At 41.3% G+C, this 26,867-nt stretch overlaps 1 protein-coding gene across 5 annotated transcripts in view; it reads left to right on the top strand.

The window, feature by feature from the left end:
• Window positions 1-26,867, top strand: part of FARP1 (FERM, ARH/RhoGEF and pleckstrin domain protein 1) — a 171,640-nt gene that overhangs the window by 81,085 nt on the left and 63,688 nt on the right. For all 5 annotated transcript variants that reach the window (XM_075526580.1, XM_075526609.1, XM_075526600.1 and 2 more), the window contains exons 2-4: window positions 19,511-19,615; window positions 24,192-24,234; window positions 25,339-25,417. In XM_075526580.1, coding sequence (XP_075382695.1) covers window positions 19,511-19,615; window positions 24,192-24,234; window positions 25,339-25,417 — 227 coding nt within the window. The remainder of the gene's footprint in view (window positions 1-19,510; window positions 19,616-24,191; window positions 24,235-25,338; window positions 25,418-26,867) is intronic.

The following is a 26,867-nucleotide window of genomic DNA, read 5'->3' as shown; positions in this document are numbered from 1 at the left end:
TACGTACGAGTCACTAGACCTTGTAGGGAAAGGAGTATCGGGAGCTTCTGCTGTTGAGGCCTGCCAGCCCTGGTGGGAAAGGATGCCAAGGTGACATCCACTTACAACCTAGCAGCACCTGAAAAAATTTAACACCTATGTAAGTCCATGCACCTGGGATTATTTAGGAGTCTTATTGCCACTCCTGTGGCAGGGTCTGCTTTTAGGCATCGCCTTTTTGTGAGTTGAAAAAAATGAAGGTAGCCCAGAAACTGACCACTGTAAATTAGCTCACATTCCTCATCAGAGCTCCCACTTGGACTTCTGTTCACCTCTCAGGGAATCTACAGTAGGTTGCTTTATTTTTGTTGTTGCGGGCATTCAGACTTTTGAGGTGAAAACACTAGGTAAACTGGGATTCAGCTGAGAGCAGCTGTAGTTTTTGCTGTTCTCTCTTTGTTATGGTACTTGGCTAAAAGGTTGGGGGTTTCGTTGTTTGTTTGTTTTAACTGTATAAACAAATGTCAAGAAAGCAAGAAGATATGCTTCCAAGGCTTAGGAAATGTAATAGTTATCATTTCAGTCCTGACATAATTAGAGATTAATTTTTATTCTACTGGATGTGAACCTTTAACTGTGAATAAAGGGTTACGAAGTGGGAGAAGCTGCCTCTTCTCTTTATTTCTATATGATTTTGAAATGTGCTTGGCTGTGATAGTGTGTGCCTTTCTGTAACAACAGTGACTGCAGGTAAAACATGTATGTACACACATCAGAAATGAAGTAGAACAACCATTTGCAAATGCTTTTGTGGCACTTTCCCTGGCCTTGTGAGAGTGTAGGGGGAATTTCCCAAGAGAGGGCTGCCACCAAGTCCTTGTGGATTTTAGGAACCTCGCCCCCTTGCCTCCCCTGTGCTCGTTCTTGGTTTAAGGACACAAACCAGTTTTGCAGTAGCGATAAGTAACTTCTGGGCAGAGTTTTGATGTTAAGGCTGGTGCCCCTAACACGGTTGATGCCCCAGGGGCAGGATTTCCCCAGTTTGACCAGTGAGCACAAGCGTCTGCTGCCTCCTGGGCGCCTGTGTGTCGGAAGGGCAGTAGCTGGGGTTGCAACAGCTACTGTAGATTAACCTTCCAGTTATGGACAAAGTGACCTCTTGCTTTTGTGACCAGAAACCACGTGTTTAAAAAACAGCTGTGTAGTGACCAGCATGAGAGAGAAAGAGAAGACCATGTTGTTGAGTTTGAGAAACCCACTGTTTGGTGAAAACAGTACTCACAAAGTAATTCAGACATAGTGATGCTCTTGAGGTAGGAGATGGGAGTTTCTGGTTCAAGGTGCGTGGTTGTAAGGGACCAAAGTCTGTAGTTCTGGGGTTTTTTTAAGATGAGAAGTGAAACTCGTCAGAAAAGTAAAGCAGAAATAGGAGGTATTGAAAGCTGAGTTTGAGCACAAAATTTTGATTGAAATTTTCCATCAGTCTTTGTATAGATGATTGACAGTTTGAAAATGTAATACTTGCTGTGGTACCAGTGGCTTGAGATTCTATATGAATAGTGCCTGTTGTTTCCACGTAAAAGCCATCAGAAATGGTAGTATATCATGTATGCACAGTGCTACGTTGATTGCTCTAACTGCAGGATCAAATCTCTAGTTTGACACCTGTTGAAAACTTTGTGAGGGACATTTTTCTTTCCAAAGCACGGTTCTTGGTATCCTAGCATGCAACCGTGTTATTACATTATTAGACTGTTATTTCTATGAATATTTAGAGGTCAGAGGTGCAGTTTTGTTAAAGACATACTGCTGTGAATATTTAGGCTATTTTTGTTGTCAGCTTTGGGCAGCTTCAGACATTCTCAACAAGAAAGCAAAGCCTTGTTTGTTTGCTTGATTTTATTTATTTATCTGTTTATTTATGATGTATGGGCTTCTGTGCTTCTTGGAGGTGTGATTTACAGTGTAGCATTTCAAGCCTATTGTGAATACTTTAGACGTCCTTCCTGCCCCCGCATAGGATACTTGGCTAATAGTGACTGCACAAAACATCTTAAATGTAATCACAAAACCAGATTTCACAAACTACTTAGCAGCAACGTAAAGGTTTAGTGTATATTTTATGTTTGGTTTTGGTTGGTTTTTTTTTTTTTTTTTTTTTTTTAACACACGGTTGGCTGTTTAGTAGAGTATACTATTGCTAGAAATAACAGTAAGCAGATTTTTGCCTTTGCCAAATACAGTCATTAAAACAGGGCTATAAATCGCCCCTTATATAACTGCATGCATTGTATTGCCATGGGTATTTTTCAGTCTTGTAACTTTAAGTGGTGAAAGAAAAAACCATGCATACATCTATTTTCAATATAACTATATAAATATATAGCTGTCTCATGGTTTTTAGAAGGTATACTTTTCGAAATCACTTATTGATCTGTTAATGTGGAGATACTGGAATCAGAGACTGAGTATATAATTACTTAAGTGTTTCTTTCAATTGATAATGCCAGTTCTTCATAACTAGAAAAGTATGGCTATTAGACAGACATGTTGCTCCATTATTTGGCATCTCTTTTAAGACCTTAAGCAGCAGCCTACACATAAAGCACTTTGTTTACATTTTTCCTATTTGAGTTTCTTCATTGTTCTTGAAGACCATTGCTGAGCAATTTTCTGCTAGCAAAATCTTGCCTGTGGGGCCACATGTGCTCTGGGAAACACTGTGAGCCATTCCAGCCGGCTGGCCTTGCAAGCTGCTGAGTTCCTGAGGAGCGGCGCCACGTGCCTGTGGGGCCAGGGGGTCAATTCATCACGGGTGCTCAGCACCTTACAGGATGGGTGTGCTAAGTCAAAATTTGATCCTTATTCTGTAGGCTACTGTTGGACTCTGAATCTCCTTAAAGCCATCACTTGAAGGCGAAAATAAGATGGAAGGCCTTCTTTTGAACAGGATAGTGCTACTGAATGTTGTGTTGTCGACTCTTGAGTTCCTTTTCATCGATGCTCTAGATGTAGAAAACTGCTTGGTGTTTGTGTTTAGGTAACAAATTTACTGGAGCTCCTTTTCAATATAGGCCATAACATGATGTTGAATGGAATTGGTTATTTTTACTATGAGAAAACATGGGACTTACATTTTGCTTGTAATTCTGATTCGTAAGTGTTGGGCAACACATTTAGGAAACAGAGGGTTTTGCTGTTATTCATAGCCTGTGCTGTAGCTCTGCTTTGGGGATCTGTCCCCCTTGTTATATGTTCTCAGTGCTACCTTTATTTCTGCTTTATCTGCTGTTGTCTTCTTAAGCCCCTTCAAGACCATTATCTTGCTTAAAACAAATACACAGCTCTATAAGAATGTATCTTTCTTCTGTTCACCCCTCTTTCTCCAAAACAAAATGCCATGTGTATCCTATCTCAGGCATGTGGAAGAATTGCAAGCAAAAGGTGTGCCAGACCATACAATCTTACCTGTGCTAAAGTTTTGGGGTAAGATTGATCCCACCTGATTTTAGTTGTTTGAACCTGAGATTCACAGGGAGTAGGAAAGGCTCCCCCAGTTGTCGGTGGAATGAGAGGTGCCCCTGCTGGGCAATTCACCCCAGGTGTGTGATACATGTCTCCAGATGGGATGAATTTTCTCTCATGATACTTCTCTCTTGTCCGACTGCAGAGAGACAACCCAGACAATGAGCTTAGACTAAACACAACTTGTAGACAGCCGAAGGTGGGTGAGTTGAATTCCACCGTGGCCACTGGTGCAGCTGTGGGAGCGCTTTGCACGAGCCCACCAGCTCAGCCCTGACAGAAATCCATTGCTTTTAATGCGCTTTTTGCCTCAGTTAAAAATGCTATTTAGGAACATCTGGGGACACTATTGCCAGCAGTTATGAGGAGTGAAATAGATTTTAATCGCGTCCTCTCTTGATCGTAATTATCAGGAGTGGAAGAGAGACGGTCATGCTTTTGTTGAAGAAGTGCAGTTGATTCGGCAAGTTCATGTCTCTGCTGCTTTCAGGATGAATGGGTTTTTGCACATCAGCAAACATGTGGTCTGTGGAATCTTTATGTTCAGTATTGGATCCACCTGTGATGTCAGAGAAATGACCTCAACAGATCTTGTGATTTCTCAAGCTTTTAAAATTACTCAGTGTAATGCTAACCCTAATTATAAATCTCCAGCAAGGGCACATATCCAGATCTATTCAGCATCACTCAAAAAGAAATGTAAGCCCTTCCTTAAATATTTGATTTAATGTCAGGATATCCTGAAATAGCTGGTGGTGAGAGCAGCCTAATGGGTATGAATTACATTTTTTGTTGGGAAATGTTTGTCTTCAGTAGTTTGGTCATTTGAATTCCATTTCGGGAGACTGTTTAAAATATACTGATGATGTCAGCTAATATGGGTAATATCTTTTGCGTAAGCACTTATCTGTTTCCTAACAGCACAGTAGACAAAATAATTCATGAATGTTAATGATAACAAGAAATAAGCATATCACCATGCTCAAGATTGCATAATCTGGAGGGAGAAGCAAAGTAGCAATGGGATGAAGGCCAAGTTCATCTATTCAGTTTTGGCTGGCCTGAATGTTTCTCTGGAAGTACCCTTTCTTTCCTTTTGCGCTGAAGGAAGTCCAGGGCAACTGGATGCTTAATTACAGTTAAAAAGGGATGAATCTCAACCCAAGCAAGGCTCTGAGGGTCATAGGGAAAAATATACATCCTAGTAAATAACATGAAAACATGTCTCCTGGTTAGCACATAACGAGAGGTGGAGTACACCCTGTTTCAGTGCCAGGGAATCGCGTTACTTTATACTCAAGAAGGAAGTGTGTGCCCTCTGAATGAACAGTTTCTGACAGTGATGTTCGTAATTCACCTTTTCCTCCCCTTAATTGTTCACAATCTGCTTACAGTTGTGATATGTTGGATGGAAGGAATTATCTGGGAGGGGATTGAATTCCTGTTTTGGATCACATCCTGGTTTTCAGCCCCTTTCACTTTCCCTGTAGGCTACAGAGAGAAAGTAGGGGCAGCTTGTGGCTGTGGGCACGTGCCGTCACGTGGGAGCAACAGGAGGTATTGGCTGCTGGCATTTGCTGCTTTCTTAACAGCAGGTACTAGTCCTCTCCAAGGCAAAGACTGTGTCCAGGTACAATGGTCCCACAGGTGAGAGCCACCCACCAAACCCATCGTTGGACTAATCTCTATATCATATTGTCACTGAGTAAACCTCACTTTGTGGTTGGAGCAAATTGTCTGTGCTTTAAGTACACATAATACATATTGATTACTTTTTTACATATTTTTGGTACCAGCAAAGGTGATGAGATGTAAATTCCAGTGATGACAGACCTCTGTATTTGCTAGTCTTTGCACTTTGTCAGCCTGGTTTTAGACCTGTTATTTTACTACAAACATGAAGACTTTTTTCTTGATGTGACCTCTGGATGGCTAGAAGCAGAACTGCAGCACCTTGTTTGGTGACCAAGTCTTAGGTCTACCTGGGGCATGATGGCCAACCTCCTCAGCTCCCCCAGCGTGTGCTCTGCAGGAGTCTCCCACTGGGACTCAGCAGTCACTGCCTTCACTCAGCTTGTATGAACCTGCCAAGGAGTGTTGATGAACTGGTAAGAATTAAAAAGCCAGCAGGATGCCAGTGACATGTGGGTCCACGTATATTTCTCATCCTGCAAAACCTATAATGTTCTCTTGGCCAAGACCTTGGTCAATGTGCGGGAGTAAAGAGCATGTCTCAAGCTGTTCGGTACCGAGTAATTTTCGCTCCCAATTTACTAAATATTTACAGTCTAAAAAAGCAAGAGCTGATAATAGTGGCTCCTTAGTGCCCACTCAGGGTTGTGGCTCTCCCTGTTTTAGTCACATGGTGTTCTTTGTCAAGCATTAGGAGACCTTGTGATTAAAAACAAGTGAAAGGCCGCTGCAAGAAGTGTGCAAGCAGTAATTGTGGTTCCATGCCATTGTGGTCTTCTGTATGCAGAAGTTTTTTCCCTATGGAGATTTATCCTGAGTCTGACAGGGTAGTCTGACTTCTCTGAGTAAACTATGGTGAAGAAAGATAATTTCTGAAACTAGAAGCAAGACAGTCTTTCAGTGGAGATGACTGAAGTACGGGTATATGCTGACCCAGAACTTCACTTGAGGGTTGGTGAGAACGTGGATAACCTAAAATTTTATAAATAGGCAAGGATGAAGGATATTTATTAAGCCTTATAATAGGTACAAAAGTATTTTTCAATTTGGAAAAAAACAAATCTGGAGCAACTTTCTGATGAGTCAATTAATATAATAAATGATCAGTGGTAAATTCTAAGCAACATTCTGCTGGCTTTTATCTCCATATATTTGTGGTCTTTTAAACAACTAACACTTAACAGGAGTGGCTGTTGATAGCTGAAGTTTATCATAAGGTTTCTATATCCTGTTAAAATTGTTCCTAGAAAAAAATGATGTCATCCTTTTCAGTGCTTTGGCAAATCCGATCTCATCAGCACCGTGCTGGGCAGGCAGGCCCTCACTGCTTTGTAGAAGTCCATTGCCTTTTCTGCTTAGGTGCCTGGCCAGGAGAGGATAGTTGCTCTCAGGTAGGCGGTAGCTGATGGTATTGGATTCTGGCTGTTAGAGGTGCAGCCATCCTTCCACTGGCTCAGTCTCTGTCTGGAGACACCTTCAGCAAGTGGTGCGCTCTCTTTGCACGCTGATTTGCTTAGTTTTTTCTCCCTTTGCTTTCTGTTGGGGAGTTTCGAAGCCCATCTAAGGAAGAAGTGGGAACACTCTGCTTTTATTTTGGCCATTTTCTGAAATGTCGTCTTGTAGGAGCGAAAATTCTGTTTTAAAGAAACATGAACCTCTTTATGTTGTAAAGGTTCCTCAGTTCTAATTTTTTTTTCTTTTCAAACTTAAATATTGTAAAGAATATATTTTCATGTGAAACTGTCTTTCAGCAAGACGTTTATGCCAGCTGTAGTTACTCTAGTTTATAAAAAAGTGAAGGAGGAGGGGCCACCTCCCAGATGATTCGGATTTTAGGTTGACTGACTGGTAGTCTGTAAGCGCTTATTTCCCCTCTGCTGATTAGACAGGAATCTGGGAAAATTACTCTTCTGCCTTAGGCACCTCAATTAAGTGCTTAGAGTTAGGTGGGATTAATTTAGACTTATCCTTAAAATAAAAAGCAGAAGATGGAGAATTTTGTTTCTGACAAGTTGCTCAAACCCTGACAGATAATAATTCCATGGCAATCTTTATTGATACACTCAAATGACATCTCGGTAATAATAACTTGTAGCATCCAATTATGTTGTAAATAAAAGTATTGCTCTTGCATGCCCCAGGAATCTGGAAATTACCTGAATATTAACACTCAATAAAGCATATTTGTAATTGTACATTTAAAATGAGATGCATGCCATCTTTAAGCACATAAGGACTTGGTTTTCATCACTAAGGAAAAAACACAAATTAGATAAAATCAAATCCTTTTTCAGTTACACACATTATCCTCAAGGTTAAAGTAATTAGAACTCTCTTTCTGGAGGAATTCAACTTAAGACTGGAAATGTGGTCAAAAAAGTTTCATTGTGTCAGCCTGATGTTTGACTTTTGATAGCACATCCCTAAAGACTTCTCTTCAACATATCCTGAACAGGGGATGCTTGTTTCCCGTGAAGCCTGTTGTTGCTGATAAAGCCTATCTACATCAAAGTGGTATCTAATATGGCACTGCTGTACTCTGGCCTTAAGAAAAAAAAACAGTTGAGTGGCTCGTTTGCCTTTGTAAATCTGCTGAGCCTAAAGATTTATTTTAAATATTCTGTCCAAAACCCAAATCACAATAGCTAAGTCTGTACAACACATGTTTTTAAACAGAGCATAAAAGAAAACAGCATTGCACATTAAAACAAAATAGAAGCCATAAAAGTTGTGTTTCAGAGACTGTGTTAATGTACTTGTTGATAACATGGTGTTGCTTTCCTTTGATATTTGAGGCCTCTATCTGAGTGACAGAAAGCAGATCTCTTAGGAATCTCCTTAGCTTGAATGTTTTGTGTGGTTAAATGAGCAATGAAGCAGAAGGGTGTAAGCTATTTCCCTCTGAAGTATTGCATGTTAACTGCAGGCACAGGCAGTTCTCGAAGGTGTACACACGCATATATGCACACAGAGCACATGCATAGGCAGAAGAAGGGGTGGGAAACCAGGCAAAAGTTGAATGTCTCAAATTCAGCATAGGTAAGAGTAAAAACTTGTTCGTAGTCAGGAGGAAGCACTCTGAAGATGGATAAGAGGCTTTTTGCCCAGCTCAGACCATGTGCTGTTAACAGACGACATCATGTGCAGCGTAGATGTCCTGCTGGCCTTTCTCCTCCCTCCATCTCCCCCCACGCTGCAGGTACAAGCACAAATCCCTTCTTTCCCTGGTTTCCCACAAATGCATAAGCAGGTCTCTGCTCTGTCTGTGCTGCTCTGCTGTTTAATGCTAGATTCAACATATGGGTCAGTCCCAGCAGCTTTGGATTTTGGAGTGACTGGAGGCTAAGTCACTGCTTCTCCGGTGCACACCGGCACCACTCCTCTGTTTGTGCTCCCCAGTGATTGCTGCAGTAATGTGTTGTTTGCTAACATAACCATTCATCGGATTTTTACAGTCTAGAGCCAGTTTAATCTTTCAGAGACCTGGGATGACTCATGGGTAGATTTTTCAAAGCATCTGCTGTGTTAGGAGACGCTGCAAGTTGGAGGCAGGCTGCAAAGAACGAGCAGAAAAGCTCCTGAGGATCATTCTGAAAAACTGCGTAGCTGTATTAAAAAGGGAGGTGGATATTTTTTATCTTCCCTTGAAAATGTGACTTGACTACATCATTACGAGGTGCCTCTGAAATCTGTTGGTAGAAGAAGCCATTGCTGTAACACCCACTATACCAATTCCCCTTATTCTTCTTTCCACTCTGGTTTGTGTCCCACCAAAGGTGTCACTTTACAGTGATGCACAAAACACAGAGCTTGTACCTTCCCCTGCAAATCCTGTAAGCGTATAGACAGTTGTCACTTTTTCTCCTGTGTGTTTCATTGCATGTTTAAAAGACAGTTCAGACTCCCAATGTATTCAGTCTCAAGGTCATTGAGGCTGCTTAGAGAAATGTTGAATAAGTTTCTTATACATCCACGATACAAAGGCTGCTAAGCTGTTTGAGTTTGTCGGGTTGGTGACAGATCTTGCATGACCAGACGAGAAACTCTTGCACGTTGAGAACTTGATTTCTTTTCTTCAAAGGGTTGTACTAGAATCATGGCTAAACTAAAATGTATCCAAGTAAAAATAGTAAATAACCACTTTGCATCTCAGTCTAGTTTTGTAGTTAGTAACTCCCATATAGTCATAACACTCCACCATATTCTCATGTTTCTAGTCTGCCTATAAGGGTTCTGTTTTCATATGTGATGACTTTAGAATTGCCTAGTCCTTCATTCTATTAAAGTGTTTGCTTATGGCTAAACAAAATGAGGAAAAACGAGCAGGCAAAGAAAACAGACCAGAGAAGAAAGTGTTCTGAATAATAGAATGATTTTATTTTCTTCTCAAGCGCTACTTAATGTTAAAAAAAACCAAAACCCGAGAAGGTGGTTAGACGATTTTTGCCTTGAAACAGAGAGGAGTGGAGAAGTGGGAGGTAAGGGGTGGGGGGTGTCACAGAGATTGGTGTTTCCATCCCCAATGACGCGCTGGCTGCTATGCTGCTGAATTACACTGAAAGCACTGAATGGTGCCATTATATTCCTTTTCAAAAGTTGTGGGCTATGAAATTCAATCTGAGGTATTTTTAATGAGTGTTCTGAGCCTCAGTCGCAGCTCTTCCCAAGAAACAAGGAGCACAGTGTGCTGCTAAATAGTGCCGAGGCCGGGGGTTAAACTCATTCAGTTTTTTGCTCACAGGGAGTGAAAGTAATATCAACATTTATTTGACAGGTATGTACTTGCTTCCAGAGTTGAGCTTCAGTAAAACAGCTTTCCATAAAGAAAATGTTCTGAAAAATGAGGTTCTATCACCTTCGCATCAAACCCCCATCTAGTTTCTGAAAAGGAGTCTTGTGTGTTTTCCGAAGCCAGTGTCCGCAGTGCACACACTAGGCTTGTGCTGTGGGCATCCCTGCGCTGCAGGACGCTGTGCCCATAGCCATCAGGCACACCTCTGTGGTCACAGGTTCATGGTCAAGGTGCAGCTTATGCCAGATGGGCACTGCTGCCCGGTTACAGCCCCTGGCTGTCAATTAAACATAGATAATTCAGAGGTAATCTTTGTCGGAGAGGTAGGTGCCTGCTGGCATCCCTGAGTCTCCACTAAGGGTTTTGGTGTCACAGTTGTGATGGCTTTGGGCTGACTCCTTCCCTTCTCGCACCTCTCAGCGAGACATAGCTTTTCAGGGAGGCTTTTTTAGCATGCATCTGGTTTTAGAAAAGCCATGTAGCACAAAAGTATTGTTGCCTTCCATTTTTCTTAAGTGCTGATTTGCAAAGTAGTTTGTTTCAGGTTGTGAGGAAAGCACTGTTTTATGCATCTGCCCTGCAAGTCACTCCAAGATCTGAAATTCGTGATGAGCTAGCTCTGGTTCTTGCAAGTCATTACCATTCAGCGTCAAGGCTCTGAAGCTGGAATACGTTGTGCTGACGATACGCTTCAGAAAGGAAAATAGTCTCTTCCAGCAGTGAATGTGTGCCTTGCTAACGGGGTAAAGAACAGCCACAAACCACTTTTTAGTTTTGCTAGTAAAATTAGGCAGAGATGACTCAGCATTTGCAAGAGCTAATTTAGGGAGTAAGATGACATATTGGTAGTAAGTTTTTTCATTGTTCTTTTAATGCCTCATTTTTCTTGTCCACACAGTGCATTTGAAATAATGCTCAAGGAAAGTAATTTTGTTTTAGTAACAGTGGCTCTGGCAAGAGTCTCCCGCTGGAAGTCTCCAGGAACTGAATGGTTGGTGTGTGACATTTTGCAGCCTTAAACAGTTACTTAAAAGACTTGCTCTGCCACTGCTGATTTCCCACAAATGTTTTACGCCTATCTAAAGGAAGTTAGCAGTAATGGTTGTACTACAAGAAACAAGGTTTGTTTTTTTCAGGAGGACTAATTAGCTTATGCAGAGACCTGTTGTTGCAGTTTGATGGGTTTGGGGGCTAGGGATTTTTGGGAGTTACTGAGATGAGCATTCACGTTTCACATGAAGACATGCATTGTCCCCATCGGGACAATTTCTTAGAGGCTTGTTAGGCAGACAACAATGAAACTTTTCAGCCGAATTCATTAGCAGAGGGGATCAGAGCATCCCTTTTAAGCTGATAAAGTGATTTTTAGGTACTTAGGTGTCAAATGTAGGGTTTTTTTAAATCAGTACAGAAAAGTTAAGACAAAGTCAGTTGTATTTTCTAGCTGAGAGTTAGATGTCAACTAGTTAAAATGCTATAATGCAGCTAAAGGAACCAGGGAACTGGGAAACTAATCATGAAGTGTTTCGTTAATGCTTTTCACCATGAATAACATTTTGTAATAAACAGATCTGTACTTAGACTACAGCAACCAAAGGCTGAACATGTTTTGATCCATAAGGTTCGTGGTGTTTAGCTGACGAGAAGTTCCAGATTTCCTTCGGCATTGATGACAGTGGGATGGACGTGCAAAATAAATTCTCCTGTGGGATTTTGTCCCTACAGCTACCTGAGGAGGAAATTCTCCTGGCTACAAGAATCTGCGTCTTTCTTCCCCTTTCTTCTTCTTTACAAAGGGCTCCACTAGCTTTGTGGTTGTTGCTGCTGGATCTGCAGTAACAAACTCCTTGTCAAGTAGAAATTAGAGTAAATTAAAGGTGGGAAATAAAAATCGGTATTAATATCAGTTTGCATTTGTAAGAACTGCAAAGAAATCAAATGATTGGATCGTTAAACCTGAAGATGACAGGTTGGTCTGTGGTATGAAAGGCTCAGTTCTGAAGGTGCCCAGCCCATCTCTTCTTTTTTATTTCCTCAGTTGCACATTGAAATGGCATATATAATACAGTGTGGGTGGTATTTGCCCATTAACTTATAAAGCTATGATTTTATGAGCCAAGTGAAAGAGACCAAGCAGAGCCTCCAATTCCAGTAGCTTTACTGTACTGTAATTATGGAGATCTAGTTACCTGAGGATTTACTGTAGCTGAATTTTGTACTAGTCTGACTCTGCTGTAAGAAAAAGTTTAACCAAATACTACTGAAAATAGCCTCATCATAGAACTTTACATTAGCTTTGCTAGATCATCTTTTTCTTTTTCCTTCCACACTATTTAACTGTTTAAGAGGATTATTTAGTTATTTCTTTTCCTGATAAGTATTGAATTTTCACCTGAATTTTACTGTTGGCTATTTCTAGTAAAGTTGATTTGGGGCATTAGATGAGAGTTTAAAGTCTAGTCAGAGCAATCCTTCTGCTTTTGCCTATTTTAGAAAATATTTTGATGTAAGCCAGTGTTGTGATCAGAAAGCCAAGAGCATTCTTACAATAACAAATCTGTGTATGTTCAAATGTAGAGAATTGCAAGTTTCTTTTGGAGAAGGTGCTAGACAATGCAAGCGAATGAGATGGTTATTAAAATGTTTCTCTTTGTATTTTTGCCTTGGTAATTGTTTGCTGTGTTGATTTTTGGTTAGCAATCACATACCTAAAATAGCCATTTTTTAAGTAATCTTGTTTGTCATAGCTGATAGGTGGTGGGGGGGGAAGTGTAACTTTGCTGCTGCATTTTTTTTTAAGGGCAGGTACTTGTAGTAAAACACACCTGAAGTAAAAAGCGCCATATGTTACAATCACACTGTTTAAAAAAGACACCAGCGCCAGCAAAACGGACTGAAGGCTAAAACTGTACATCAAGACTATGGAAGGCAAGCACTGGCATTAAAGGGAATACAGCTTATGTGGTGAGTGTAAAGTGGGAAAGCAGTCCACTAAAATCTTGAAAGAAAGGAACACTAAATGGTCTTATTGTACACACACAGCAGATGATCAATCGCCTGTTTTTAAGGCAGTATAAGAGACTTATTCTGTTACTGCATTTGGCCTCGATCCTGCCTTTGATGGTATGCATGCAGTCTGTGCAAAAGCATGTGGGATACATGCCAGGAGTGGAGCCTTCAACTACATTCAAATGGAAAATATCTTAAAAGGAATGAGGTGCCTTTAGGTTATCATGAAAATTTGCCTCTTGTACACCCTCCCTCCAAATGGGGTGGATACCTGATGGGGTATCGGGTCCCAGGGTGGGGATCCGCATACTTAGAAGTAGCGGTGGGAGTGTGTGGCTGCTCTGTTTAAAGGTGTCACTTCTATTTGCTTTGACCTGGTATGTAGGGGTGATGCATCACGCTTCTTCCAACGCTTCCTAACTACCTGGCCTAAGCCGAATAGCAAAGTAGGAGCCCAGGTGTAAGAGCTGTCTTTACGGTCTAAAGCTATTTTTATAGTCATCTAATCCTTCCTATAGGATTAACACCTACACTTTGAAAGGGAGGAGAGGAGAAGAAGGGCAGAGGATCTCCAAGTGTCTTGGCAGTGTTAGGTCCAGAGCAACGACACTCAGACCAGTGCTTATTGCTTTTAATCCCACCCTTCGAGCAATAGACTCTTGCTAAATATGATTTATGCATTTCATTTTACGCCAGAAGGGAGAACTGTTTAAAATATGAAATTTGTCTTTGGATGCTGACAGCATTGTTCTCCCGTGAGTAGTTTTCAAGCCTCCTTTGAAGTATAAATTTCTGGCAGGGTTATTTGTTTAAGAACCCTGTTGCTCAGTCTCATCTTTGAGGTTATTTTTATACTATTTGCTTATCATGAACACTTGTTGGTTGGTTTTTTTTCTCCCTTTCAGAGCTGTAGATACGTATATAATTTTTAACAGCTTTGAATAACTGAGAAAATTCATGCTGTTAACAATGTGGGTTTGTTATTTGTAGTATTGATTATGACTGTATATGACTTCAGAAATAGTCATGGAAATACTGGGTGAAGTTTTCACTATCATTTCAATGCAGTTGTTAAACTGGAGTATAAAAATAATTTGGGAATCAAACTGATCTGAAGTACAAAGGCTTTTCAGGGTGATTTCCCACAAAAGAACAAATACAATTTTAAACTTAGTATTTAAACTTTGTACAATATAATATTTAAGTATTTGTAAAATATTTAGCTTGACCAAATTGTCACATTTCATTTCTGAGCACTCGAAATGTGACAGGAACAACGCATTAGTGGAAGAAATGTCTGCCTTTATATTGTGGCAGGTGTTGTGGTAGGTGTGAATGATGAATGATTTACTTTTCATGTAGAAGAGTTACTTTCTCTCCTTACCAGCTGTTACTAATGCACAAGCAAGTGTAATTAAAACCAACAAACAAACTTTTTTCTGATCCATTTGCAGCAGTTTTGAGGGAGAAGGAAAACAGAATAGTCTGTGCTGCCACATGAAGCCATCTCTTACTTTGACCAAAACACTGATGGGACATATTTTTCAGATGTTCCAAAGAAAGTGCTTTTTTGTTTGTTTGTTTTTTAACCTCATGTTACTGCTTAGTAATGTAAAAACAAACAAACAAAAACCTTTCAATTGAAGATCTGCTCAATCTGGGATCTGAGATTAGTTGGCTAGACAGATAAAAAATGGTAAAATCACTATTTGATCCTAAACAGACACTTTTTTGTTTGGTAGATGGTTAGTGAAATAATTGCTAAATTAACTGGGGAGTGGGGGAGTGTGTCCAAACCCACTTCATTTAAAGTCCTGCATATCTTCCAGATATTGCTATGCACTTTCTTTTTTTAAAAAATCTGTATTGCTGTCTGTGCCAAAGAATGGTCTAAACAAGTATGTAGAGGGAGATTTTTTTTAATGATTGGCGATAGCTAGAACATGAAAGAATTGTTGAACCTATTAAAATATTCACCACTGGAAGATCATAAACAATGTACTGTTTTGGATTTTGGTGGGGTAGCGGGAGGGTGAATTGAGTAGGACTGAAATAATGCGCAGACAGCAAATGTTGAATGCACAATGCGTAAAGCAGGCTACTTTGACTGGGTACCTTCATAGCTTGCAGCTAAATGTGATGATGCACATTATTCGTAATTTAGAACTCAGTGGCCTGACGTTCCCTGAAAATGTAAAGTGACTTTTAAAATGTGATTTCACAGAGCTAAATGAAAGGCCAGTTCAAAATGCATTAAGCAATAAGGATGTGTAGCTGGAAATCAGTGAGCTGCTTTTCACTGCAATAAATTTATAAGGTTGTTTTGGTGTAACTAAATACCACCTCAAGAGAATAATAGTAATTCCCTGCTGTCAGTGCAGCTGGGATTCACCTCATCTAAAATGAACCCTGTAACACAGGTGTCTGGGCTCCTTGTCGTCAAGAGTAAAGGAGTACAACTGTCTCGCTAAGGCAGAGTTCATTGCCAGTGTGCTCAGGTGGCTGTTTTGGGGCAGGCAGAATTGCCCTCTGGAGCTGCAATGTTTCTTCATTGATTATACAAGAATCTGGCTGTCAACAAAAACAGGAGCAGGGGACTGCCACCCGCTGCAGCTGCTTCCTAGCTCCTGAGTGTTGCATGTGATCTTCCCTGCGTGGTATTCCACCAGTATACCGTACCCTCCTGTTTCCTTTCCCTCACTGCCTTACAGTGTGGCATCTGTGGTAGCAAGTGGTCTGGAGGTACAGTCTTGCCACCAGCCTTCATTGTGGCAGCTTCCATGTCAAGGTCCCGCTTGCATGCCTCGTCCTCCTCCTTTGATCTTCACCTTCAGGTCAGTTTTTTCCCTCCCTGGTGCGAGCTGTCATTCAGTGATGCTCAGGGAGAGCAGGAGATAAGTCTCCTGGCTCTCCTTTCCCATGTCCTCCACATTTGGCCACATCGATGATCTTCCCTTATCCCAGCGTATGAGGCTTTCGTGATGGTCACGTAATGGGCCTGTGCTTTCTCACTGTGGCAGGGAAAGGCCCTCCTGTAGCATAGGCTGTAGTGCAGTCTTTCCCCACCCTGCAACCTTACATGCATGCATAGCTATTTTGGGGGGCTCATGGGCCCCCATGGATCAGACCCGTGCCAGCGTGGAGCAGGGAAAGTGTCCAAGCTGTGGTTCATGGGACATGGGCGCAGCCGCAAGGCCATGAGGCGGGAGCTGATGAAGCTTGCCTTGTGCTCGCTGGCTGAGGCATGGCAGCAGGGCCACACTTGATGGTTAGAAAATGCCTTCCAAGTTCTGGGGAAATCTTGTGTTGTCCCATAGGCCTTGTAACCACGTTCAAGTCAGACATGACTGATGGCTATAGATGATGTCATTGGTGTGGCGCACTCATTCCTGAATGCTTCCTCTGTCAGCTCGCGTTTGCTGTGACCTGAGTGACTGCTGGTTTGCTTCCATACCCAGCGGACTGAGATTTTAATTTATTGTGTTTAAATTTTTTAGTAGAGATGTCATGGAACTGCACTGAATCAAGATCTCTGTGAGACCAGAGAGTTCCTGCTTTTGTGGATGTTGTGCTTCTCCTTCTGGTCCTGCAAGACAGCAGTGTGATCAGGCTCTAAATCTCAAGAGATTTTATATGCGCAGCGTTTCCCTTGAATAAACTGTCAGATTTTACTTTGAGGTAGACTGATCAAAGCTAAGATGAGTTTTGAATAATAATCTTATTTACAAATACGTGAGTAAGAGGCATTTCATGTTACCGAGGCACACTCCAGAGAAAATGCCAAGTGACATAAATGCTACAAGACTGCCGTTCCATCGTCTAAATGCCTGTAAGAAAAAAAACTTTATGAAAACACTCAGCAGGTTTTAATCAGATGCTTTTACTCATGGTCTGAGATCAGACAGGCTTGCTCTCCTCAGCTAACCTTGGACCATGTGGTAACGCAGGTGGGCTCTCTCCCTTTTTTCATGTTGGTCAAAAATCTCCACGCTCCCAGAGACACCTTTTTTTTTTCCTGGGAGGAACAATGAAGTTTGGTCTCTGTCAGACAGGAGTCCATCAGGTACTTTAGTAAGACATATACATACATATGCACAGGCACGTTTCCATTTTACTGGTTGTGCATGTGGATGAAAGCAATATCCTCTGCCTCTTGCTGCGAGGGTGGCTGTTAAACACGTCCTTCTGTTCTCTAGCAGCCCCAGCCAAACTGAGGAGGCCCGAGACTAGTCTGCAAGCAGGAGCATTTGCCTGAAGTTTCTAAATCACTTGTAGGTGTATTTTTGGAGCAGTAAACTAATATCGTTATTACACTCGCTCTAATGTCTTTTTAATATTGTTCTATTGCCTCCAACAAAATGCACTTACTGGGAAGCTCTTTTGTTAAGAGACAATGTATGTTTGGATGTCCTATGTACAGCAATAGATTGAGTGGAAAATGTGGGAAGCTTTCTGTTAGAACTGACACGCGAGGCGCGATGGCCGGCGTGGGCTGGGTGGTGGTCATCGGGGATGTTTTCGGTTTAATGAAGCTGGAGAATGTGAAGTGAATGTATTCAAATATATTTGCACTTGAGATTTATTTTGGATGGCGTTATGTCAGATCAAAAGTGCTCTGTCTAAAAAAATAGATGTCTTTTTTTTTTTTTTTTTTTTTTTTTTCCCTTGCCCTCTCTGTATCCTCTTATTTGGTATTTTGGTATGAATTACTTTAGTTACTGCAAGGTTGGTTATGATGAATGGTTAAAAAAATTAGTACTCCTACCTGCAGTCGTTCTTGATCTGTTTTCTGACAGTATTCCTGAGGCTAATGTTTGCTACAGCTAACATTAACAAACAGTTAATAAAATAATCTAAGTGAACATTGCTTCCTGGTGGCATAGGTCTGTTAGAGGCACTGGGAGTATGTTGGGTAAAAACCTGTTCAGCAAGTTTGTTCCTGGGGAGGTGAGCTTGCCTTTTGCCTTCCGACTTCCAAAACCAGCCAGCGCTGAAGGGTTCGGTCGTCGTGTCCTGCATCACTGGGGTGACAGTGCCGGTGTGGTGGCACATACGTCCTGTGCCTCCCCTAGGACAACGTCATCCTTTTAATTTCTCTGGTGCAAGCCCTGCTACTGGGTACTTTTCACAATTCATATTAGACAATGTTAGATAAACTGCCTTTGGAAAGATGCTTTGTACTTAGGGTTGTGGATGGAAACCAGGTGGAAAAAACATGGGGATTTGGGTTTTGGTATCCCAGTGAAACAGAGACCAAACTGCGTAGTGAGGAGGTGCGACTGAGCAGCTGCCCTCTCACAAGTAGCCTGTTGGTACGGGCACTGCCTGGAGATGCCGGGACCTGGGCTCAGGCTCAGGTTTGAGCCAGGTCGGCCAGACTGCCTGCCTCTAATGGTTTTCTTTTCTTTGCTTGGTTACTGCTGGTTTATTTTGCTCTAGTAATTATTTACTGGGCAGAAAGGGAAAGGGCCAATCTGTAGGTTGAGTGCAAGGGCGCTTGTCTGGGGTGTGATGGGGCTTTTGTAACGGTGGAGTTTGTGCAGTTTAATGGGTTATTAGTTGTTCTGAAGTGAGTGGAGATCTGTGTTTCAAGGCCTCTTGAGTTAAAATAGGTGCATTTGTCCAAGGAACAAAAATATTTGATTTCAGTGATTGGCCTTTTTATACAAAAACGGTGGTTTTTGCTGAAGACTTGCTGGTGAGCTGTAATTTACAGTATTTGCTGCAGGTGTGGATTTAACTGACATGCTGATGAGAAGAATCCTCACAATCAGGAAAGCGGCAGCTCTGGGAGCTAATATTGGGCTAGAACATCTGGTCTTTATAGAAGGAAGACTTTCCGCGTGTGGAAGGAAACGCTTGCTCTTGACTCCTCCAAATTTCTCAACAACTCTGTTAGGGTAGCACAGGCAGGCCTTGACCAGCCACAGAGCCTCACACCAGGAGGCTCGGGATAAGCCAGAAGTCAGAACCCAGGACTTGAGCCTGTTGCGTATCAAGTGGTGTCCAGCAAACCCTCAGGCCCTTGTGTTTTGTATGACAGGTCTGTTGGTGAACATTTTGGTTTCAGTATGTTGTACACAGATGTACGTAGCACCACGTGACATGGCTCGAATGGCCATGGGATGAAATAGCTGTCTTCCAAAATTCACAGTAGCAATATAGCCTAGAGACCAACACCTTACTGCATTGCACATTTACATGGCAGACATAAGAAAACTATATCCCAAGTCCTCCTCTTCTGCCTCTTCTATTTCATGGTATTTTTCCCTCAAAAATAAAAATGCACTAAAGATGGATTGTGAGCTGCCATCCAGGGATAGATGGATATTTTTCATAGCTGTAAAACTAGTGTAATTATTGTCAACTGCCCTGTGGGTATGGTTGGAATATCCACTGATTTTGTAAACTGTTTTGACAGTGTTGTTTGCTGGACAATTTCTTAGCATAGTAATTTTTCTGCCACTAATTAAAAGCATCTTTGTAACCCTAGGCTTTCTTTTCTTCTTACAGCAAAGAGCTCCTGGGAAAGTTCTGCATGATGCTGTTTGCAACCACCTGAACCTTGTTGAAGGCGACTATTTTGGCCTTGAGTTTCCAGATCATAAAAAGATGATGGTATGTAAAATTTCAGGTGATTGGTAAAATTCAGGTGATTCAGGTAAAATTTCAGGTGGTATGTAATTTTCAAGTGATTTTCATTTACATACACACTGTTATTCTCTCCTCCTGCTCCTTACTTATAAGGTATGTTTAATCTTCAATCTCCGAAAGAAAAAAAGGACTCTCTTTAAAAAATGTTCTCGCCTGCCAGAGTTGAAGAAATGTTTTTAAAACCTGATTACTCCTGTCAGATTTCATCTGCATTGAAAGTAGAAGCCAATTCAGACACAGGCTGGAAAAGCATTTTACCTTTATCAGTTGCAGTAGAGAAGCCAAAGGCTGGACTGTTGCAGAGTCTCAACTCTGATTTTACAGTCCTGCTTAATTTGGAGTGCAGGAATAGTAAAATCGTTCTCCGCAGACAGAGGAGATTCAATGATTGTGACATAGTTCCATGAAAAACATCGTGGGGCAAGAAAATGGATAGATAAAATATAATGAGGTTAATAAAAAAGAAATCAAGAACAAAAAACCTAATAAATTGATGAAAGTCCTGTCTGGGGAGCTGTGTGGCACGGGCAGGTGTCTTGGTCCTGTCACTTTGGACTCTGAGAACAGCTGCCAGTGACATTCAGGCATTGCACTAATACGTCTAGGGTGGAAACAGTATCATGTAGCAGAGAAAGCCAAAGGCTAATGACTTCTCAGCCTCTAATGACTTTCTTTCTGAAGTTTGTTTTACTTTAGACTTAGTGTGTGACCTACTGGCATGTGTGCTAGTTATCTGGATTGCTTGACTGGTACATTCTGGTGTATACTGGATTTCTTGCCTGTTCAGTGAATTCTGCACGAGTAGCCCGGCTGACCTAAAGGAGATGACTTTGAGCAATTAGAAAAAAAAAAAATCTATTTTCTGTCCATCTATATAAAATTTCTGTAAGGAGCAATATTTCTTAACAAAAGAGGATTTATTTGCTGCTGCAGTAATATCTTAGTGCAGGCTTACATAGACACTAAAACTGAACACTAAAACTGAACACACTCATAATATTTTAGGCTAACTATAATTAAAGAGGAAATTTTAAAAAATGGACAGTGATCTTTAAAAATTATCTGCTTCACAGTTTGCTCCTGGATTTACATGAAACACAGTTTACTAGAAAGTTTCATATTCTGTCAGATATCCTTGGCTAATGCTTTAGGTAACTTGAGAGCTTAACTCTTCAAAACAGTGCAACTGCACAGTACTATTACAACAGAGGGTCCATGTAGCCATGTTAATAATGACATATTGACATTCCTGATGGATGTATGTATGTAAAGCTGAAACAAATCCTAACATCTTGTGTATATACAGTTGCTTTTTAGTTTTCTAGAAAATAGAGAAGGTCATTTGATTGACCTTCTCTACTTCACAGGTCATTAAGTTTCAAATAGATGACCCTCTGTGTTTTGCTCAGAGACCTGAAGTAAACTAACAGTTTTCAGTCTTGTAAAAACAAAATGGTTTATTTGCTTGAGGCAGAACACAGGAGAGATTGAGGTGCTGCCAGTGCCTGAGGCCCTTGCAGTGGCAGGAACTGACTGGCTGGAAATATGTCCAGATGATCACAGTGAGGGAGCCAGGGCTCTGATGAAGAGGAAGGTGGAGAAACCCCCCCTAAGGCTATCACCACTCTGAGCTGAAGGAAAATGCTTCCATGCATCGAGCATGGTAACTCACCTGGCCCCTACGCTTGCAAAAGGAAATACTAGCCAAGTATCTGAGAACGCCAGTCCATGTTCTTGCTGGTTGTTCCAATCTTTGCTTCTGAAAAAGGGGGAGATCCCCCAAATCTTGCCCACATCTAGTCAGCTGTGCCCCAAGAATGGTGAGATTCAGTGGAAGTAGTGTCTTCGACCACCTAAAAGCAAATCACAGAAACTCTGAAGCAGATTTGATTATGAATTGTTGTTTCAATGTGGAGCAGCACTTGGAGAGTAATGTTTGCACTTAAATTTATATGATGCAGTTGAGGTGAATGTTCCTGTGGGATTTAAAACTTTCTGAGCTTCATAATGGCCATAATGTAGAACTCAAGCACTGTGCAAATAAAAAAAATTTGCAGTTAATGTTGTGTCTGAGAAATAAAACACACAAGCATATTTTACATTCATATCATCTGAAGAGAATGAGTTCCTTTTCCAATGTAGAGTGCAATGTAAAAGGAAAAATAAATATTTAGAGCATATTTGTTTGGATGTAATCATATGTACATGAAGTCATATATTCACAGTTCATCTGTGTTTGTTTCAATGTGCGAGGCTCCAGACCTCATATCTGACATATTGACAGTTGTATGTCAAGATGCCTGGCAGCTGTATACATTCAAGCGTGCCATGCTTGTAGCAGACAAGACCTGCATGGGAGATGAACGTGGAGGGTCTGAGGGCTGCGCTTCCTGCTGGGACAGGGAGAAACCAAAGCACTGTTGCCAAGCCTGGGGTTTCACAGAGTTTCATCACACTTGATGTCTGCCCCAATTCTCCAGCTGCTGAAATCCGGTCACTATTGTGGAATGCCAGACTTTGCTTAAAAAATAAATAATCTAGCCTTTGTAGTTCTGGAGAAAATTGAAAACATGAATCTTAATTGAATCCTCACATTATTTTTCATTTCCAGTTTATAAACCAGTCTCAGATTGGCTGTGTTTAGTGTGGGAGTTGCATGATGCATAAGTTTTGATTTTTTGGCCTTGGTCATTGTGGTGAGGTCTTCATTTTGCCCCACCTTTCTCCCTACATATGTTCAATACACACATTTCTAGTATCCAGCAGTCCGGTCAAGGATGTTGTACATTGCTTGTAGGATGATTGGGAAAGTGGAGAAAGGAATGACACACTTGCGTGCTCATGGTGTATCATAAATTCCCTCTGGAGGAGAGAGAAGATTTTTCTTTTTTTTGGTGTCAAGTAAAATACATTACTCCCATATTCTTGTAAATATTTTTTTTTCTCACTAAACTTGGCAAAGTCCCTGACCTTCGTTGCTGATTATGTACACGCCAAATTTCTGAAACAAAACAGTTTTAAGTTACTGAAATGCCAAAAAGTGTCAGAACCAGTTTAACGTGTGATAAACACTGTTCCTATTCTCGGATAACCAAGTTTCTTCAGCCCTTCCGAAAAGAAAAAAAGACTTTCAGAGGCTGAGAAACATAAAAAGAATTCCATTCAGAAACATTAGTGGGTGTGAAAGGGCAGGAATGTGAGGTCTTTGCTAGTTGGAAGCACTCATATTAGTAATGATGAAAATAGCAAACAGCGTTGGAGCAGTTATAGCAGCAATACAGGCCTGTTCCTGTCTGGCCTCTCAGGTGATTTTCTAAAATGGATATTTTGAGTATGTTTCAGTCTCTGCATAATCTAAAATTATTAAAGGTCGAAGATGTATTCATTTCAATACATACTCTTTTTCTAGGGGAAGGCTCGGTTAATTTGTTTTTTAATGGCTTTAACCTTTGTGACGGTTGTAGGATGTTCCTCCACAAATTCCAGATGTCTCCAAGGGAGGCTCCGTGCAATTTGGTGAGATAGCAAAACACAAATCTTGGGCATAGTTAGTTACCAGCTGAGGACCGCGAGCTGTTGCACTTCTCCAGGCCCTGCAAGCCGTTTGGCTTTTACCTCCTGCGTGATTATCTCCCAGCTTCCCCTAATATTTTGCCCTGGCCCTTCTGACTGAGACTGCAGAACAGGGGTTTAGGCTCTGAAAACTGTATTTCCACCTACTGCTGCTCTTTTGAAAGCTGAAGGAAAGACCCACACACCCTCCTGAAAAATGGGTTGTTAAAAACCAGATGAAAGTAAACTATATGCAGAAGTTACACTGCCCCCAGTTAAGAAATCCTAGGCCTGAGCTTCCCAGGCTTATAGAAAAGAGACAATGTTACACAGCTATAAAGTAAGCTTCCTCCCGCCCGTGCTCTGCGCTGTGTCTGCCTCACGCCCTTGACCTGGGAGGACATCCCTCGCCCGGGTGGTGGTGAGACTCCTTTGTCTCCGTGGGGCCGAGCAGGGGAACTCCACATTTACGCCCATGCCTCACAGTGGGACTCCTGATGGTCCCCGAAACCAGAAGGAGAAACGCTTTCTCGTTTCTCTGTTTGCCCAGCATTCCCAGCTCAAAGGCAAGCACCAGCCCCTTTCACTTGCCTTTCTCAAGATTAATTTGGGTGAGGGCCACAATGATAGTGTAGGACTGTCTTTTTCTGAACTCCTTGTTTCAGTTCTTTCCACAAAATGAATGGTTCCTGACCAAACGTTCCGTGATTGTTGGTACCTGAGACAAGTGAGGGGGAGATCCCCTCGCTGTTTCCCAGCTCTCTGAATCAAAAGCTGTGCCACGGTGACAGCCCATTAACCGTGCTGTTTCCTGAGCATCTTCCAGAATTTTGGGGAGAAAATCCACTACATATAATTAGGGAGAGCATGATGACCACACTGGAAACAATAAATAAGTAAATGAAAATCTAAGTAGTGCAATGAAAAATGCTCCTTTGCAAGCGGTAGTTTGTTCAGAGATGATAACACCACCTTCTTTTGTTTTCAGGTGTGGCTTGATCTTTTGAAGCCTGTTATGAAACAGATTAGAAGTAAGTACTTCCTTGCTGTCATTTATTTTGTCAATCTGAGAGTACTTGAATAAATGAGGACTCTGTCAGTTGGGATCTTTATCTTCTCAACTTTCTTCACTGAATTTTGTTTGGATTATTTTTTATTTCTGTTCTGTCCTTAAAAGCTTAACTGTGTGTGCTGTGAAATTATGTCCCATTAACATATGAAGCGGCTGACCCAGTAGGAGACAGAGGTTTAGTCAGTCACTAGAAGAGGCAGTGGCAGCAATGGAGGGAACGGTTTTGTGGAGAAAAAAAGCATGCAGTAAAAGAAGGATTGAAGGAAGCACACATTGCCGAAAGGTAACAGTAATGAGGATAAAAGAAAAAGAACAGGAAGACATTATTGCTGGGAAGGAGCTAGCAAATATGTTAGAGCTCTTTGGGACATTGCTGCAGAACTTGGAGCTGTCTGAGACCAAGAGGAGGAACCAGTTCGGTTAGGGGCATCAGGGAAAGTTATGGTGCGTGGTGGGAGCCAAAAGGAATTTGTAAATAGCCATCGGCTCTGGAAGAGTAGAAGTGAACAGGAAAGGTTTTGGTGATTTTGTTTGCCTGTCAAATGTCAGCAAAGTTCTTCATTTATTGAGCTTTGCTGTTGAGATTAAGTTTTCCTAGGTGCCTCTCTGGTTGTATTAGTCTGAGTGTATGTTCTGGCACCTCTTCCTCTCACGAGACAGAGATGCATTGCTCCTTATGTCACTGGTCATACTTGTAAGAGTCAGGAAAAATGTGCTTGTGCTGCTGTTAAAACAGAAATAGTAATTTGCTAGTGGACTTGAAAAATAGAGTGTATTTTAGCTCCCTCCTGTTCTGAAGCAAGGAAAATAGACACACATAATACATTTTATTGGATCAACTGATGTAATTACTAAAAACAGACTCAGTTTTAGCAGAGTATCCCTCCACCACGTTACTGTTCTCTTTTATTGTGTGTAAATTTTATTGTGCAATCTCTAAATAACCTGAATACTAACAAAGGACAGGAGGTTCCATGAATCATCCCTTGTACATCCTTCTGCATAGTAAAATTTGGCCAGTGTGTAGCTGATGTTCGCTAACTTCCTTTGACATTTCCCCTAGGACCGAAGCACGTTGTTGTAAAATTTGTGGTAAAATTCTTCCCACCTGACCACGCTCAGCTGCAGGAGGAACTGACAAGGTTTGTAGCTGCATGGCTTTTTTTTATTAAATCTCTGGTGAACAGAGGGGAGAACATGGAATTTGAGATGATCGGGTGAGGATCAATGGCTGCCTCTTAGTATTAGCTTGATGTTATTTGCCCCAACTTTGAATGTACCTGAAAAATAGGCCCTAAGATTCTGTTGCAGTCTGTGCTGAGTGGTTCTGCAAAGTGCAGGAGTCCTTTGCCTCCTTGGATTTGGGGCCCTGGGAGAGCTTTGCTTACTCCAAGAGAAGGCAGTTCGGCAACAGAGTTCTCCAAGCCCCTTTGGCTGGCAGCGGTGTTGGAAGGGATCTGATTAAAGCATGTGTTGGTGCCCTGGGGTGCTCCTCTGCTGAGGGACACGTGCAACTCTGCACCCACGTTTGGGGGAGAGCTGTTCTGCATGAATTGCCAAGTTGCAGCAGCATTGGATCCTATTCCTATAGCCAACACAAATGCCAAAGGTTTGCACAGGTGGAACTGTGACTTTGGAGATGGAGAAATGAAAAGGAGAGGGATAAAATTAAAAGTAAGAGGAAGGTAGAGAAAGATACACATATATGCAGAAAGAGTACCTTAAAGGTGTGTTTATTTTCAGTGCATTTCAAAAACTTCATTTAAGCTCTGAATTTCACACTGCATTGGCATAAAGAGTCATATTTCTCTGTGAGTAAATATGTATATGAGGGACCTATTAAGGTTCTTCCTCATTAGCAGGTCCTTCTTTTATGGTCAGAAACACTGTTTTGTTGCAGTGATTCTTCACTGAAACTTTTCAACTCTTTTTGTGATCTACAATATTATTATTTTTCAATTACATTTTCCCATTCTGATTCAGTATTTTCACTGTTAGTTTTTATTTTCAATCTTCCCACAAGATGAAGTCCTCTTATACAAAGAGCTCTTGTGTCCTTACGACTTGCTTTGTAAGGAACAAGTCTACCTGTTCTGTGTTTATCTCTGTCTTGTTTTATTTTGGTAATAGAGCAATGGAATGGAAAAAAAGACATGATGGATATCTCTTGCTGGCCTGGACAGAGAAACGTAGAAAAGTGGGGGTAGGAAGAAGGAATATTTACTTGAAAGACTGAGTAAAAACAATAAAGGGATGAATGAAAATTCACAGCGTGATGTTACTAAGGAAACATTTCTGTTTCCGAATAGATATTCTGCATATCAGTTGCTTAGTATGTGAACTGAAAATTGATTTTTGGTGATCTCTTTCTGCACCTGGAGATGTGTCTCTGAATCCTAATGACTATTTTTGGTTAGATTTTAAATGTGTATGGTAGGGAACTTGAATATATGTACACAGCATTGTGTAGGATGTGAAAGCATATCCACAGGGAACAGCTTCATCACTTGAAGAAGCAGAGAATACAACACTTCTGTGCTATATTCTTCTACTAGGGTGAATTTTATATGGGTAGGCAGCTGTCTGCAGCTT

The sequence above is a fragment of the Mycteria americana genome, chromosome 1 (assembly GCF_035582795.1).
Source record: "Mycteria americana isolate JAX WOST 10 ecotype Jacksonville Zoo and Gardens chromosome 1, USCA_MyAme_1.0, whole genome shotgun sequence".
NCBI classification, from domain to species: Eukaryota; Metazoa; Chordata; class Aves; order Ciconiiformes; family Ciconiidae; genus Mycteria; species Mycteria americana.
The sequence above is the reverse complement of the archived record's forward strand: the minus strand, read 5'-3'. Positions and strand labels throughout refer to the sequence as shown.